This window comes from Eptatretus burgeri, chromosome 3, assembly GCF_056783735.1.
Source record: "Eptatretus burgeri isolate ZD-2024b chromosome 3, Ebu_testis_v1, whole genome shotgun sequence".
NCBI classification, from domain to species: domain Eukaryota; kingdom Metazoa; phylum Chordata; class Myxini; order Myxiniformes; family Myxinidae; genus Eptatretus; species Eptatretus burgeri.
This window is the reverse complement of record NC_140963.1, coordinates 89,057,417-89,074,598: the sequence shown is the minus strand read 5'-3', so window position 1 is coordinate 89,074,598 and position 17,182 is coordinate 89,057,417. Positions and strand designations below refer to the sequence as shown.

At 44.6% G+C, this 17,182-nt stretch overlaps 1 protein-coding gene and 1 long non-coding RNA gene across 3 annotated transcripts in view; one reads left to right on the top strand and one right to left on the bottom strand.

Moving 5' to 3' along the window:
- Window positions 1-17,182, top strand: part of LOC147030404 (keratin, type I cytoskeletal 20-like) — a 33,070-nt gene that overhangs the window by 14,782 nt on the left and 1,106 nt on the right. For both annotated transcript variants that reach the window (XM_085874420.1, XM_085874419.1), the window contains 2 exons: window positions 13,190-13,398; window positions 13,756-13,799. In XM_085874420.1, coding sequence (XP_085730546.1) covers window positions 13,190-13,398; window positions 13,756-13,799 — 253 coding nt within the window. The remainder of the gene's footprint in view (window positions 1-13,189; window positions 13,399-13,755; window positions 13,800-17,182) is intronic.
- LOC147030405 (uncharacterized) lies at window positions 13,413-16,026 on the bottom strand. The gene is made up of 4 exons (XR_015056346.1): window positions 15,708-16,026; window positions 15,171-15,293; window positions 14,223-14,315; window positions 13,413-13,621 (listed from the first exon to the last, which is right to left on the bottom strand). It is a non-coding gene; the product is annotated as an uncharacterized LOC147030405 (long non-coding RNA).

Here is a 17,182-nt window from a genome sequence, read left to right as displayed (position 1 = left end):
TCAACATCGCGGTCACACCTTGGCGATCTTGCCAGCGTATGCCGACCTAAGAAAAATGTGTCTAAAACGTTGGGGCACGTCAAATACGGTATGAGTAAGTTTGGTATACGTGAGTAGAACGCTAAAGCACGCTATCATACGTCGTAGTAAGTAGAGTACGTCAAGAAATTTTAAACATGTTCAAAATTTTACGACGTACTCGGCGTATGACACACGTTCCGCATGCGATGGGGATAAGTTTTACACACGATATGTGGACGCTTACACACGTCCACAAAGGCTACTTATAAGCTACTCATAAGTCGAAATACGTCGCGGTAATGTCTTTTTTACGCGAAACTTATTTCTAACTTATGTTTGACGTGCTTTGAACCAATTCTTTACGTAGTCCCAACACTCATCGACGTATGTAGACGTATTCCAATGACGTCTTCCGGTCGACCAAAAAAAAAAAAAATGAACGTGTTTCTAGGTTACAACTGCCATATAAAGACGTATTCCCAGCGGTTTTGGGAATTGGTATATAAAAATGCTGCTCATAAAAGGGGAACCCAACAGTGTTTTCGAGTTCCTTTTTGAGTCGATGTCCATGTCAGCAGTAACAGTATCAGTATCAGTATCAGTATTAGTATTAGTAGTAGTTTGTTCATGTTGGCAGTAGTAGGTGAGTGTGAGGGGAGGGTGTGGGTTATGATGGATCCTCCTTGCGTCCGCGTGTCCACGGGTAGGTTCATAGGCTGCCACTCAACGATTTAAACGGCTGCATCTGCAGTATTGAAAGTAGACGCTTGCGCTCAACAATTGGATTTTTTTTACACTCAACGACTTTTAAACGGTACCACTCAGCTATTTTCATTGTTTACAATGAACGATTTAAATTGCTGTCACTCGCCTTTGTTTTTTGACGCTGGCGCTCGGAAATTTTAATCGTTTCTATTGAACGTGCTAAATCGCTCAAACCCCACTATTGAAAGTAGATGCTTGTGCTCAACAATTGGATTTTTTTTTACACTCAACGACTTTTAAACGGTACCACTCAACTATTTTCATTGTTTACAATGAACGATTTAAATTGCTGTCACTCGCCTTTGTTTTTTGACGCTGGGGTTTTGAAATTTGAAGCGTTTCTTCTGAACGTGTTAAAACGCTCAAACTCGACTGTTTTAAATAGACGCTGCCGATGGACAATTGGAATCATAGCCAAGCCAGACATCGAAGTGTGAACATCCTCGTCATGCCGAAGAAAAGTTTGAAGAATGCTGCAAATAAGTGTCCTGGCCGTGGCCGTGGACGCTGACACAAGGACGCTACATTATACCGACGTCTTTCAGCCTATGAGTAACTTAAAAGTAACGTCTGTCGATGTGTGGCAACGATCGCGTAACGTGCCAACAACACGTTAATCATAGGTTAGAAATAAGTTTCGGGTATGCTAAACATTACCTCGGCGTGTCTCAACTTATGATTAACTTACAAGTAGCATGTGTTGACGTCTGTCAACGATCGCAGACCATGCATACAACTTGTGGCCAGCGTAGCGGAACGTGTGAGTCATACGCCGGCATACGTCGTGAAATTTCAAGCATGAAAAAATTTGAGGACAACCGAAAAGTACAACGTTTAAAGCCAGCGTACAACGACGTATGGCAGTGTTTTTCAGCGTGCTCTCAATGTTATCAAAACTTACCCATAACGTATTCAACGTGTGCCAGCGTTTTAGAAAAAAAAATTCAAAAATCGGCATACGTTGGCTAAAACGTCAAGGTGTGACCGGGCCTTAAGGTCCTTTATGGTGGTCTGCGAATTTCCACAGCCGTAACAATATGGTGTATGTTGTTCCGTTTGTTTGGTTTCGTTCTAGTGAGTAGGGAATGAGATTCTTAGGCCCCAACGAGCCCTACCTGACACCTCTTGCACCCCTCCAGATCATCTCATGTGTACCCTCGCTTATCCGCCAAAAATGACCTTGCCCCAACTTGGCGGATAAGCGGGGTAATCCAGTATATACAGTAAAACTCTTTTAAATCGGGCCGTTGGGATCCATAAAATAAAAATCCGCGGTTTAGACGATCCGCGGATCCGTCAATAATATAAAGAAAACCGCGAATAATATTAATAAAATATAATCTTGTACCAACGGACTGCGGATTGGGAGTACAAGTGAACCAGTCGAAGTCAGCCTTGTCCAACGCTGGATCCTGAGCCTTCCTGGGTCTCTTGCGGCTCAGCCCGCTCTCCTCGTTGAGGTCCTGCACGAAGGAGCGAAGGTTGGCCTCCTCCTTCACCCATCCTCTCAAGGTACTCTCTTGTACCCCAGTTTCCCTGGATATCTTAGCTTTACTCTCCTTCGCAGAAACAATCCTGTCCACTAACAAAAGTTTTTCGGAAACAGTTCTGGATGTGTGCTTCCTCTTTTCCCCCGGCATGTTGACCGATGACGTCACAGCAATGTCGGAGGGAGATGAAGAAGAAGCCAGCTTCCATGTTTGAAAAGGCTGTAGAAATCTGTAGAATCGCAGATCATCAATGTGTGGTCTGTAGTAAGTAGTCTAAGGTTATGATTGAGATGGATTTGGCCTGAGGTTTTATACAGAAGAGGTGAGAGCGAGTTTATGACACCCCGCCACCTGAGATTCACTCACCGCGTGTCAAAAAGGACTCAATTGTTGGGTTAAACAGCGGATTAAGGGCTTAAACCGCAGATTATAGCAGGTGTCGGCGGTTAGCGAACATATGTCAATGATTTGACAAGCCATTGTGTGTTTTACACCAACATCCGCGCATTCACACTACTTGTACAACAGTTCAGACCGCGGTTGAGATCAAAGACGCACATTCCACCCCCAAAATACGACTATTTCATGTTTAAATTTTGGGGTCCATGGTGGGCCGTTCCGTGTTTTGCGGGATCCGTTCCGTGGTTTGTAAACCGCTCAGGCGCGGACTGGATAATGACGGGAAGCCGGCGTTCAACTGGGATAATGACTCAACAGCAACAGCATGACGGGAAGCCAGCGTTGAAATGATCTGTTTTGTATTTTTTTTTCGCAGATAGAGAGCTCGACGTTGTTGTTGTTGTTCTTCTTCTTCTTGTTCTTCTTCTTTTTCTTCTTCTTCTTCTTCTTCTTCTTCTTTTTTTTTCTTGTGAAGACAAAACCTTAATCTCGAGGACTCTGCTCTTGTGTATACGAGATCCGGATCTCCTTAAATACTGAGCACATGTACACATCCTCACATAGACGGTGCCTTTTGAGAATTAAATATATTCGGACATTTGCCTTAAAGTTTCGAAAAATTCACGTTACTATTTAAAGATTATTCTATTTATCGTATTGTAATTTCGTAAATACATTATTTATTTCGTAAATACACGATATATCGTAAATACGTAAAGACATTATGATGCGTTTCGCTATGGGCTTAATCAAGGCACGTGACGAAATATCGGAAGTTGTTGTTGTTGTTTTTTTTTAATGTAAAAAATATATTTTTTTTTTTAGCTGACAAAATCTTTAGGACGCTGCTCGTGGACACATTTGTCCTTGTTTATGTTTCGTAACAGCGTGTTGTCTGCGACGAATACAAGTAATTTTTGTGTTGTCTGCGCCGAATATACGTGTCCGACGTGTCTGGAAAGTAATATACAACGTGTCCAACGTGTCTAGAAAGTAATATACAACGTGTCTGGAAAGTAAGTGGTTTGAATATACAATATGGCACGCCCGATTCCACCCACAATTTCCTCTCAAGCTGCCGCAACTCCGACTCCAGAACATACTTCATGACCCACGCATGCAAACTGACAGTATTCACCAGCAGTTACTGACTAAAATTTTCGTCGTAAAACATGGACTGACCACAGCTGCATCTCACAAGGACACAAATGATGCATTTGCCAGACTCCAAAACCTGGAGACATTTATTTCGCTTGAGACATTTATTTGAGAGATAAGCTGTACTTCATTGCTCGTGGATTTACAAATCAGCACATTCGAAGGATAACTGCCCAAGAGCACACCATTACATATTTACGTCAACTTTTCCCGAAGTGTTTCCACCAGTGGCCATTCAGTCCACAGTCATGCAATTGGTGAGAATGTAAATCATATCTTTGAACGATACACTCAATAGAGTTTATTTGGTAAAATATGACACCTTTCTTCCACCCAATTCCCTTCAGATGCCGAAAGACCTCCCTATTCGAAGAAACACGGCGGCTGTTGGTTGTTCGTAAGCAAACATGCCCCGTAAAGAACGATTAGGACGTAATTCTGCTGCAGCCGATGCCAAGAAGAGGGCCTGAATGACAGAGACAGAAGATTTGAAAACACTGCGTCTTCTCCAAAATAAAAAAAACGCAATGAATCTGCCCGAGCAGCCGAGTCTCCGGAAAGCAAAGCTCGCCGTCTTGAAGATCAGCGTGCAAGCACTGCATCTACCCGAGCAACCGAGTCTGTTGAAACGAACGCTCGCCGTCTTGAAGATCAGTGTATTCGAACCACTCGACAAAGAGAGCGCGATGCTGACAATAGGCCAGCACTGACATGACCCGAATGATCTCCGTGTTAAAGCAAACATTGGGCCAATGGACAAGCACTGCTGCCACTGTGGTGCAAAAAATTTCAAGGCAGAAAGGCCTGGCATTTGCTGCTTAGGAGGCAAGGTTATCCTGCAGCCATTCCCTCCACTCCCTCAAATCCTTCAAGAGCTCTTTTCAGAAGGCCCCATGAGCAAGACCTTCCTGTCCAATATCCGCGAGTACAATGGCTGCTTCTCAATGACCAGCTTCGGCCATAAGGATGCCTCTGTGCAGGGATGGAACCCAAGCTTTAGGATTCAAGGCCAGGTGTTTCACCGCATCGGCAGCCTCTTAACGCCACAGGAAGGCGAGCCCAAGTTTCTCCAGGTGTATTTCCTCGACAGCTTCACACAGCAGACTTAAATCAGGGGCCAGAACAGGCGCCGAAATCAACAGCTTCTCGGGAACTTGACTGAGTGGTTCCAAGACAACAACCACTACGTCCAACAGCTCAAGACCGCCAAAGACATCATAGAAGAGGACAATACTGAAGAACAGAAGATCGTGATCAGAGAGCACAAGAGGCCCCGGGGTCAGCATGAACGGCGATACAACGCCCAGACAGCAGCTGAGGTGGCCATACTCATGGACAATGAACCAACGGAAAATCGCGACATCGTCATTCGCCTGAAGGACGGCACCCTCAAGAGGATCTCTGAGCTCCACGCAGCCCATGACCCACTGCAGTATTCACTCCTCTTCCCTTTCGGCACAGATGGTTACCATATGTATAACGCCGGCAGGAATGGACACAAGGCGACTCAACAGCAATTCTACAGCTGTCACATCATGGTAAGGGATGGCATCTACCTTCTGCAAGGTGCACGCCTCTTCCAACAATACCTGGTAGAAGCCTTCTGTAAGATTGAGACTGAGAGACTTCAGTTTTTGCAAAGGCTCTCAGAGCAGACAGCTACATCAGCCCGAAGAGACTCCATCCTGGCTATTGATGGCGACCCTCGGCAAGTCGGCCAAAGAGTAGTACTTCCAGCCACCTACACTGGCGGTCCACGCTACATGCATGAGAGACAGAGTGACGCCATGGCATATGTCCGAAGGATGGGCCAGGCTCACTTTTTCATCACCATGACATGTAACCCACAGTGGCCAGAAATCACGGACAACTTCCTGCTTGTCAACAAGCACAGGATAGACCAGACATGGTGGCACGGGTGTTCTGCCAAAAGCACAAGAAGCTCATGGAACTGATTGTGAAGGAGGCTGCCTTTGGCAAGGTGCGCGCTTGGCTGTAAAGCATCGAGTACCAGAAGCGAGGCCTACCACACGCCCACATCCTCTCCTGGCAAGACCCACAGTACAAAATCAGGCTGGAAAAGATCGACTTGGTTATTGCAGCTGAGATTCCCGACAAGGATAAAGACCCACAGCTTCACAAATTGGTACTGTCCCACATGATCCACGGCCCCTGCGGAGAAATCAACATGAACTCGCCCTGTATGGTGGACCGGCAGTGCACCAAACATTTTCCCCAAGACATTCCTTCAGTGCACAGAACAAGGCATAGACAGCTATCCCAAGTACCGACGCCGCAAGCCGCAAGATGGCAGACACACAGGCAACATCAAGATGCTACAGCGAAGCAAATGCATCAATCAAGAGGTTACCAACCAGTGGGTCGTCCCGTATAACCCACTCATACTATGGGAATTTAATTGCCACATCAACGTGGAACTCTGCAGCAGCATAAACTCCATCAAGTATGTACTCAAGTATGTCACGAAGGGAACAGACCAGGCAGTTTTTGAGCTTCAGCGAACACATCACAACAATGAGAAACAGACCGACCAGCCGAGAGTGGTGGACGAGATCGCTCTGTTCCAAAATGCGAGGTACGTGGGCAGCTGTGAGGCAGCCTGGCGCATTCTGGAGCACCCAACGCATGACCATTTTCCACCAGTGGTTGGCTTGGCCGTGCACCTCCAGAACGGACAAAGAGTAATATTCACCGAAGCCAATGCAATGAACATAGCTCAAGGGCCACCCCCAGCCACCACCCTTACTGACTTCTTTGAACTATGCAACAATGATATATTCGCCAAAACTCTCAAATACGCTGATGTCCCTGAGTACTACACTTGGAACTGAAGCACAAAGAAGTGGATACAGCACAAGAGGGGTGTCCCATTAGACGGAAACGACCCACAAAATGAGATCTGGCGGGGTCCAGCAATTGGCCGCATCTACACCGTCAGTCCATGGGCAGGAGAATGCTACTTCCTGCGAATGCTCCTCAATGAAGTGACCGGTCCGACATCCTTTGAGAATCTGAGGACAGTCAACAACCACGTCTGCGATACATTCCAAGAGGCCTGCCATATGAGAGGACTTCTGGAGGATGACCAGCACCTGCGCCTGGCCATGGAGGAGGCCACAGTCACCCAATCTCCAGCCAACATGCGAAGTCTCTTGGCGATCATCCTCACAGCCTGTGTCCCCAGCAACCCAATTGACCTATGGACACAGTTCCACGATCACCTCTCAGAGGACTTCCTCTACCAACATAGGCGTACCTCCACTAAAGTCCTGAAGGACACATTAGCCATTATCGTAGACGAAGCGCCCATGACCCACAAATCGGTATACGAGGCGATTGACCGCACTCTTCAAGATATCACCAGCATCAACACACCAATGGGTGGTATCCCCACTCTCCTTTGTGGCGACTTCAGGCAAATCCTGCCGGTAGTGAAAAATGGAACAAGGGCAAACATTGTCAACGTCAACTTCAAGCAATCCCACCTATGGACCCATGTCAAAATCATGAAGCTCACCACCAACATGAGGGCTCACCTTAGTAACGACACTGCAGCTGCTGACTTTGCACACCTGCTTCTGGACATTGGAGGTCAACTCCCTCTTGCTGCTAAGCCTGACACCATCAACATACCACCTACACTTGGAAAGTGTGTTTTCAGACTGGAAGAACTCAAGGCAGAGGTCTACCAAAACTTGGCAGCCAACTATAACAGGCCGGAGTGGTTAGCAGAACGGGCCATCGTCTCTCCACTTAACACCAATGTCAACCACCTCAACACTTGGCTCATGAATGAGTTCCCCAGAGAAGACAAACAGTACAAGTCGGTGGACAGTGCCATGAGCGATGAGGAAGCCGTGACCTACCCTGTGGAGTTCCTCAACTCCCTCGAGCTGACAGGCATGCTGCCACACCGACTTAAACTGAAGGTCAGCTCTCCCAGCATGGTACTAAGGTCCCTGGAGCCACCGAAAACCACTAATGGCACCCGGTGCACAGTCACAAGACTGCACCAGAACGTGATCGAGGCAACCATCTCCTGCGGCCCTTACAAAGGTCAAGTTGGCCTCATCCCTAGGATACCACTGATGCCTTCGGATGCTGAACTGCCATTCCAGTTCCACAGGCTACAGTTCCCCATTGAGCCTTGCTTTGCCATGACGGTGAACAAGTCACAGGGCCAGACTTTCAAGGCCATAGGAGTTGACCTCTCCGCAAGCTGCTTCTCCCATGGAATATTTTATGTGGCAGCATCTCGCACTGGCAACTCTGCAAACCTCAGCATCATGGCTCCCAACAATCAGACCAGAAATGTAGTGTATCAAGAGGCACTGCAGTAATCACACGAGAAACTGAGTCTTTTAAAATGCAGGATAACATCAACGGTCAGTATACTCCAATTACCCATTCAACTTGAAATGAACAGTTTCTCATTGCTTATTAACCCCCTAAGTGTGAAATTACACCGTTGCTCTTTATCGTACATTTATGTCGCCCTAACGCTTGAGGGGTTTAAGTGGCTAACCCCGCAGTGCTGCGCGGGTACCCCAGCTAGTATATATATATATATATATATATATATATATATATATATATATATATATATATATATATATATATATATATATATATATATATGTACACACATACAAAAATCGCTGGTGGTGCAGCAAAGGAGATTGATCATGTGCTCGTTGATGGAAGATGATCCAGAACTGCAGGGTCAACCAGAGTGCTCAGTTCCTCAATACTGACCACAGGCTTGTTGTAGCAACTCTGAAGTTACAGCTCAAATCCAGGAGAATGGTACCATTCCAGCCTAGGCTGGATGTTGGCATGCTCAAGAATGAGAGGGTAGCTGAGGAGTTTGCAAACAGGCTGAGTGGAGATTTGGGGGGTATGGGTGCTTTGGGGGATCCTGAAGAGTTGTGGAGTGCCTTCAAGTCCACCATCCTTGATGTTGCCAGTGGATGTCTTGGAAATCGCTGGAGAGAGAAGAAAAATTTTGTCTCCCGAGAGACACTGGATACTATTGTCCAGAGTTGCAGGTCCAGGCTTAATGTCAGAGCTGAACTTTTCAGGGAGTTGCATGAATCTGTTTGTGTACTGAGAGTGGACAAGGAGGCCTGTGTGCAGGGAATCTGTGAGGGGGTAGGGCATCTGCTGTAGTCAAGTGATTCTCATCCTGCTTACAGGGGAATTTGTGCACTGCATTCCTCAAAGCCCATTCCTTGGTGTAAAGAGGGTGGTGGGCTCTTGAGGGAGGAGTCCAAAGTGAAGGCCCGCTGGGCCGGTTTTTTGAGCGGCTGTACCAGGCTGATCCACCAGCTGTTGAGTTGGATGTCAGGGGTGTTACTATCCTTATTGCTGACCCACCAATCAACTGTGATCCACCTTCATTTGTGGAATCACAGGCTGCGGTGAACCGGTTGAAATGAGAGAAAAGCTCCGGGGATCTGTGGCATCGATGTTGAACTTCTCAAGGTGAGGGGAAATGCTGTACTCATGTTGCCTGCATTTCTGTGCTCTGCCTGGAACACAGGCATCATCCCAACTGACTGCAAGAGGGACCTTGTTGTCCCTCTCTGGAAAGGGAAGGGTAATTGCCAGGATTGCAACAACTACTGAGGGGTGATGCTCCTCAGTGCCTGGCAAGGTATTTGCTCAGATAATTCTTGATAGGATTTTCCACCATCTGTTTGAGCACCAGTGCTCAGAGCAGTCAGGTTTTACACCAAAGAGGTCAATGATTGACCGTATCCTTGCCCTTCGGGTCCTCACCAAATGCAGATGAGAGCTTAGGCAGGGGTTGCTTGCAGCCTATGTTGATCTCTGCAAAGCATTTGATTCGTTGAATCGGAATGCCCTCTGGAGAAAACTGATCAATGTGATGTCTGAACCATACTCTGGAGCTGAGAGTGCTGTGAGATGTCGTGATACCATCTCTGACTTGTTTCCAGTTGTTACTGGAGTTCATCAGGGGTGTATACTGGCCCTCACACTCTTCAGCGCTTATACGGACTGGATTCTGGGGAGGATGTCGGAGAGATCAAGCTGCGGTGCATCGTTTGGGAATGTCAAGATCTCTGACCTTGACTTTGCAGATGATGCACTCATCTTTGCGGAGACTCTGGATATCCTTTTGGGGACTCTCGAGGTGCTGAATGAACAGTCGGAGCTGCTGGGATTACGGGTTTCCTGGGTCAAAACTAAGATCCAGGCTTTCAATGACATCGAGGATGCTGCTATATTGTCTGTGCTTGTTTGTGTTGAGGATGTTGAGGTCACGGAGAGATTCACTTACCTTGGCAGTGATATTCATGTCTCTGCCGGCTGTGAGTCAGAGGTCAATAGACGTCTGAGTCAGGACTGGGGAGTCATGGATTCACTGGATAATGGGGTGTGGCACTGTCGGTACCTGTGCAGGAGGATAGAAGTCTGAGTCTTCAGGTCCTTGGTGCTTCCAGTCTTTCTCTATGGTTGTGAGACTTGGACTGTGACCAGGGATCTCACACAGAAACTTAATTCCTTTGGTACCAGGTCTCTTCAGAGAATCCTTGGCTATCGCTGGGCGGACTTTGTGTCCAATGAGCGGTTGCTGAGAGAGACTCAAATGAGATTTGTTACCTACATAGTCTGTGAGCATCAGCAGTGGCTGTGTGGACATGTGGCTCATTTTCCTGACGCTGATCTGGCTCACCAGATTCTCTCAGCGAGGGAGCCTCGTGAGTGGAGGAGGCCAATGGGCTAACCACACTCCCTCATGGTTGCAGAAGGTTGATCGGCACCTCAAGGAGATGGGGATGGGCCAGGCATCTGCCTGGTGGATGGCGAAAAGGAGGCCCCTGGAGTACCGGCGGAAAGTGGATGCAGTGACGTGCTGCTCTGGCTCATGCTCCCATACCTGACCTGACCTGTTAAACACGAAAAGCATATTTCTGCCATCTATCTGTTCTTGACAGTCTCCCAGAAAATGATCAAGAAGTTGAGTCTTTAGTCCTGATTTGTTGATGAACTCAACACAAAGATCTTTAAGTCTGTTCCGAAATAGGTCATGCAGCTCAGAAAGCTTGAAGAGGAACTCCCCTTTTTCCACTTGAAATTCGATGAAAGATGCCAGTTCAGCAAATGTCCTGGCTTTGAGCTCCTGTTATTAATTGATGCTTGATATCTTGTGACTTCGACACTGTAGCATCGAGCGATAGTGTTTTTTTAGGTAATAAGGCAATTGCTGTGATACTTCGCTTGAAGTGCCACGAAATCACCTCCAGCTATTCTTGCCAGTAATGTTGTGTCCTCCGACTCTGTGGCCATTTTCCGAAGGTCCCTGTCAAGCTGCATTGCAAAGTAGAGGTATAGCCTTACAGAGAACTCTGAGCAGAATATACAAGAGTTAAGACTTGACAATGGTGTAGTAGCTTGTCGTTTTGACTGCAGACGGTCACCCTCATTTGCTGTGATGCTTGCATTTTGCCTCTTGCACATGCCTCAACTTAGAGGGGGCAAATTTCAGGTGACAAGATTTGTGCCACTGTGTCTACATAAAAATTAATCCGCTGTGTCTTGGCCTTTAAAGTCCATATCAAAAGGTAAGGCCCCATGATCGAAAAACAGGGTTACATTCTGCAGAAAAGCCTCATATACATGAAGCTCATTCTTCTGATAGTTCTCAGCAGGGCACTTCAAATCCCCACTGCCTTCACAACATGTAACACAGATTTTCCAATTCATTTCCTCTACAACGAAATTAAGCAAATGATTGAAGTTGCATGCAGTTATTTTATTTGTCTGTTGGACATTTTAATACATGAATTTCATCCATGAATTTGAACAAGCCGACTAGAATTAAAGTCGTGATTTTTGAGCGCAATAAAGGTGGCCATTTTGATTTATACCTGTGGTTCTTCATCAACAGAATAATATAATGAGGTGAATAATGATACCAGTTAATTACTCTTTTATGTTACAAAGACTCAGCTCTCTGATTTTTTATTTTATTTTGTGATCTATTAGGAACATTTTGGGAAAGGGTGTCATTTTGCTGATGATCTTTTCGCCAGATATGGGAGTGGTAACATATATAGCTCCAGGAATGGCTCAGAGTGCTCAGATTTTTGGACACCCCTTCTGGAATTGATCTCCGTAGCCTAAGGAACAAATGTGACAAATTTGGTGCTTTAATCCACCAGGTCACGATTTCTGGAAAATTTAACATTAAAGCCTCCGACTACTTGGGGGAAATGTACACAAAGCAGAGCATAATTGGGCATTTCTGATTTAATTTTATTTAGTCAATTACAATTATGAACCCAATATGTTGAATTCTAAAGCATTTAATTTTCACGAGCTATTAATTATCATTTATGCCAAACTTATTAACTGCACAGGCTGGTACAAATTGAGTGTCTGATATTTAGCCAAATGCTACATAATGAAAATAAATAAATAAAAGAGCTCACACAGTGGATGCAGTGTGGATTACAAGGCAACTACTTTCATGCTTCCAATTATTCCGATCTTCTTGTGGGGTCTGCCTGGGAAAGTTTTGGCCCAAGTCTTTCACGATCCGGCTGGCCAGGCCTGATGTTCAACTGAACATGGCAGGAATTTGTAATTTGTTTGGGGTGCCGGAGATATCTCGCTTGTTCTTTGCAAAAGACAGCGTGGGATCTTTAATATCCACCAGCTAATGCTAGCAGATGGCACACTCAGCTGACGTCCACCTGAGGGATGGCACACACATTGTTGCAATGCCCTGCCTGTGAAGCACAGTTTATATTCCAGTCAGCAATCAAACCCAGACTAGACAGCTCAAAGGTAAATGTGATATGTCTGCACCATCCTGTTGGACATTACAAGGTAAAAAAATTTTTTGCGGAAAAAGAAGAAACATCTTTAAATGCCAAAGACGAAATATCTACAAGCTTACTAAGCAGTACCAGCAATGACTACCCAAAAGTGGATCTGTATCAATCACATGGATTTGTAAAAGTGAACATCATTACCACTCTTGAGCACCATAGTTTCAGGCTGAGTGCTTATAGCAAATAAAAGGTTTTTATACTCAAACAAGTTTTAAACAACAAACAAAATAACTCGTGCAGAGCATACAAAGTGATACCAACTCGTTTTGTACAATGCTGTTGTAATATATAATGGTGTCCTATTCTCTGGCAAGAGCATGGAGCACCATTATTGTTAATACATAATGGAATTATTGGTTGGCTGTGCTTTTTCTTTTACATCTTTGAAAAAAGAAAAAAAGTAAACTCAGCTTAAAATACAAGATTGTGTAAAAAGGTTGAAGTTGACATTGGTAAACGTTCCGTGTTCAGGTGTTCTCGCTGGAAGAGATGCTACAAGAGACAGAAGACCGTAAGGCCAATGAGCTATCACGACTGCAGTCCAGCTTGTTAAAAGCAGAGGCAAACCTAGAAGGAGCACAGAAAAATCTGCGTGGACAGATGCAGGAGTTTGACATATTGCTCGATGCCAAGATGGACCTCGAGAGAGAGATTGCCATGTATCACAAACTGATTAATGGGTGAGAATCATTGCCATACCTTTGCTCAATAACGGTTTGATATAAAGGCTGGAAACTAGCTTGAGCTTATAGCACAGAGAGCTGACACAAGAATGATTATATATTGCTCTGAGTCAATTTGTGGGTTTTCTTTGTTGAGAAACTTATTCTTATATTTCAGTTTCATTCACCTGGAGGAAAATACCTTAATGCTGCTTCTTGTACCATAGGCCCCCAGGAAATACTGCAAAGTAACAAGGAAAACAATTATTGTACTATGTTGCTGCTTCAGAAGGAATGACTCAATTTTTATTGGCATCACTTCTCTCCTCTTTGCTCCTCTGTTGTTCCCCAAACCACTCAACCCACCCATGACAGAGAGGATAAAATGGTCGATTACCCAGATCCCACTCCAGAACCAAGTGAGTCCACACTGCTGCAATTCATATTCAAGTGTTTGAGGCTTGCTGTCATCTCTTTGCCAACATTTATTACAGAAACCTTTGATTAATATATCACATTTCACATTAATCAAATCACCCAGTCCACTTCATATATACTGTATAGTCCAACAAGATGGTTTGGAGGAGGTAGCACATTCAACTTTGAACTGTCAAGTCTGGGTTAGATTCTTGACCCCACTATAAACTGTCACCCTGGTGCTTCACAGACAGGGAGTGCGTCAATGATTGTGCCGTCCATCGGATGGCTATTAAGCCGGGCGTCCCGTCTGCTAGCATGAATTAGTGGGTTTTACAGATGTCACTGTGTATCTTGCAAAGAGTTTACGAGTTATAACCAGCACCCTAAGCAAATTACTGCCTGAATGTACAGAGGCACCTCACCTGGATGCAGCTAACGGTCTAAATTTGTAATTGAATCCGGGTCCATTCTGCATTCGTTGATGGCCACATCTGATGAAAGCTACGTGAAAGAGTCTAAAGAAAAAGGAGATTACACAGAATCAATGAAAAAAACTTAAATGCAAGCTAATCTCAGTGAAATCTTGTCCATTGTCCCATTTAATCCCCCCCATCTAAACTCGTGACTCATGATGCTGGGATCTGAGGTTAAAATGTCATTGACTGCATTGATTTGTCTGTTGTCTCATAATGTACTGTGCAGTATTTGTAGTTCAGGTAAACGTACACCTATTTGACGTCCTTGTTCTGTTTCTGATTGCCATACAAGCTTCACCATGAGCCTGAGATAATTTTGTAAATAATATTAATAATAAAACCGACATATTTCAGCATATTTCCATTATAATGACTGCAAGTGTACATAAACAAGTCTACAACAGTACACCCATACAAGGTGCATGGTAATGAGAGTTAAGCAGATCATTAAAAAATTATATTCAATCGAGGATTAACTTCTATTCTGGATGTGATCAATTTGCAACTCAGTGGACAGTGTTGCACTCGAGCTATTTATATACTACACTTGCAAAGTCTGTTGAATTTTCCCAGGCAAAATGCTACAGTTAGAACTATAGTATACGAGAGTTGTACACTCATATACTATAGTTGGTAACAGGTCCTGCTACGGTAATCTGCAGAGAATTACAGCAGGAACCCCTCCCCTTTTCCCAGCTTTTTCTTCGATATTTGTTCCATTACATCTATTCGTATTCTTTTCTCATAACTATTATTTCGACCCAATCTTCTTTTCTTTTCCTTCAATCGTCTTTTCTCTACCATCTAGCCATCTTCATCTTTGTTTCCTCAGATAACCGCTATTCCTACTTCCCCCCCCCTCTCCTTTGCGAATGTAATATGTAGATGACATACTTCATGTTATGTCCTTATCCCTGTGCCGTAAGAGGTGACCAGGGTTGTGTCAGGAAGGGCATCCGGCGTAAAACATGTGCCAAATCACTATGCGGATCATACAGATGATCCGCTGTGGCGACCCTGAATGGGAGCAGCCGAAAGAAGAAGAAGAAGATACTTCATGTTATGTCCTTCTAGGGACCAGCATGTTATGTCCTCCTTCGTGTTATGTCTGTTATGTCCTCCTTCAAAAATTGAATGCAATGATAAATGGTGATCAAGCATATTAGCCATGCTCTAAAACTAGGGGTTCCTAAAGTGCAGTCCACATTCCAACTCTATGTGTCAGTGTGAAGTCCTTTGAGAGAAAAGTGAAAATACTGCAGGAGGATAACAATGAAGCCCGTTTCTGAGAAAGAGGTCGTAGTAAAGCAAACTTTGGACAATGTGTCAGACCTCCTGTGCTTGGTGAAGTACTTTCATGATTAATGAAAGCCTGCATTAAAAATTCATCTGGCAATTCAGGGATATGATGTCCCATGAGCAATCTCTTACCATTTTTTAAGATCTCTTTACATGTGATTTGGGAACCCTTGCTCTAACCTGTTCAACAGACAAAAAGGCACAACAATGAGGGTTAACTTAACCAAAAAGCCAGAAAAGCAGCAACATGGATATTATTACGCAAAACAGAAGAAAACTAGAAAGGCACTCAGTGGAGCGCATACCTCCGCCACATAATGCATGATCCACGAGAACATATCGGGCCCAATACATTTTTGAAATATCATGCTATCCAGTAACATATCGTCTTTGGCCCTTTCTCTCAATGGTGAAGAATCACTTTCGAAATTAAATAATTATCTTATCCAGATTCGGATCTTCACCAAAATCGAATTAATTCGTCATGGTCACACACCCAACCTGCACACCAAATTTCATCCAGATCCGTCCACAACTTTTTGAGATATCCTCCACACAAACAAACATACAGAGAGGGGTGAAAACATAACACCCTTCACATTCGGTGGCGGAGGTAAAAATAGGGGCAACACCCCTGGATACTCACCTCGTAGAATGATAGTGAGGAGGAAGTCAATGTGGGATGGAATCAGAAAAACGTACCCATGAATGAATGTTATAGCAAATACCTATTTTGGGGGGCAACCCCCTCACCCCCTGAAAACACCCTTCAACCCCAGGTTTTTTTTAAATGTCGTGAACAAACTTTAGTACATCATGGGTGATGAAGGTTATGGTGAAGTTTCATCGAAATTGTGTGTGTAGTTTCTGAGAAGTAAACAAATACCTATTTTGGGGGGGCAACTCACCATCCATCCCCTTAAACCCCAATTTTTTATTTTAATGTCATGAACAAACTTTGGTACATTATAGGTGATGAAGGTTGTGGTCAGGTTCCATCAAAATTGTGTGTGTGGTTTCGGAGAAGAAAGGAAATACATATTTTGGGGGCAACCCCCTCCCACCCCCAGTAGGAGGCCCCCTTATACCACGACTTCTTAATGTCGTGAACAAACTTTGGTACATTATGGGTGATGAAGTTTGCGGTCAAGTTTCATTGAAATTTTGTTTGTAGTTTCAGAGAAGTTGCAATAAGTTTGTGGACGGACGAACGGACAGACGGACAGGTGAAGTGCCGTCCTATAAGCTCCCTGAAACTACGTTCCAGGTGAGTTTAAAAAAGCTCATAAGCGCAAACAATTGTTGAGCAACAAATGTCCAAACACGTCAGCATAATATAATAAATAGGGGAAATACACCTGGGCGCTGACCTGATAGAATAATGATACTGAGGAGGAAGTCAACATGGGAAGGAATTGGCAAAATGTACAAATAAACCAATGTTATAGCAAATACCTATTTTGGCGGGGGGGGGGGCAACCACCCCCCCCCCCATAAAACCCCTTAGACCCCAATTTTTCAGAATAGCATGAACAAACTTTTCATGGGTGATGAAGGTTGCAGTCAAGTTTCATCAAAATCGTTTGAGTAGTTTCAGAGAAGAAGTT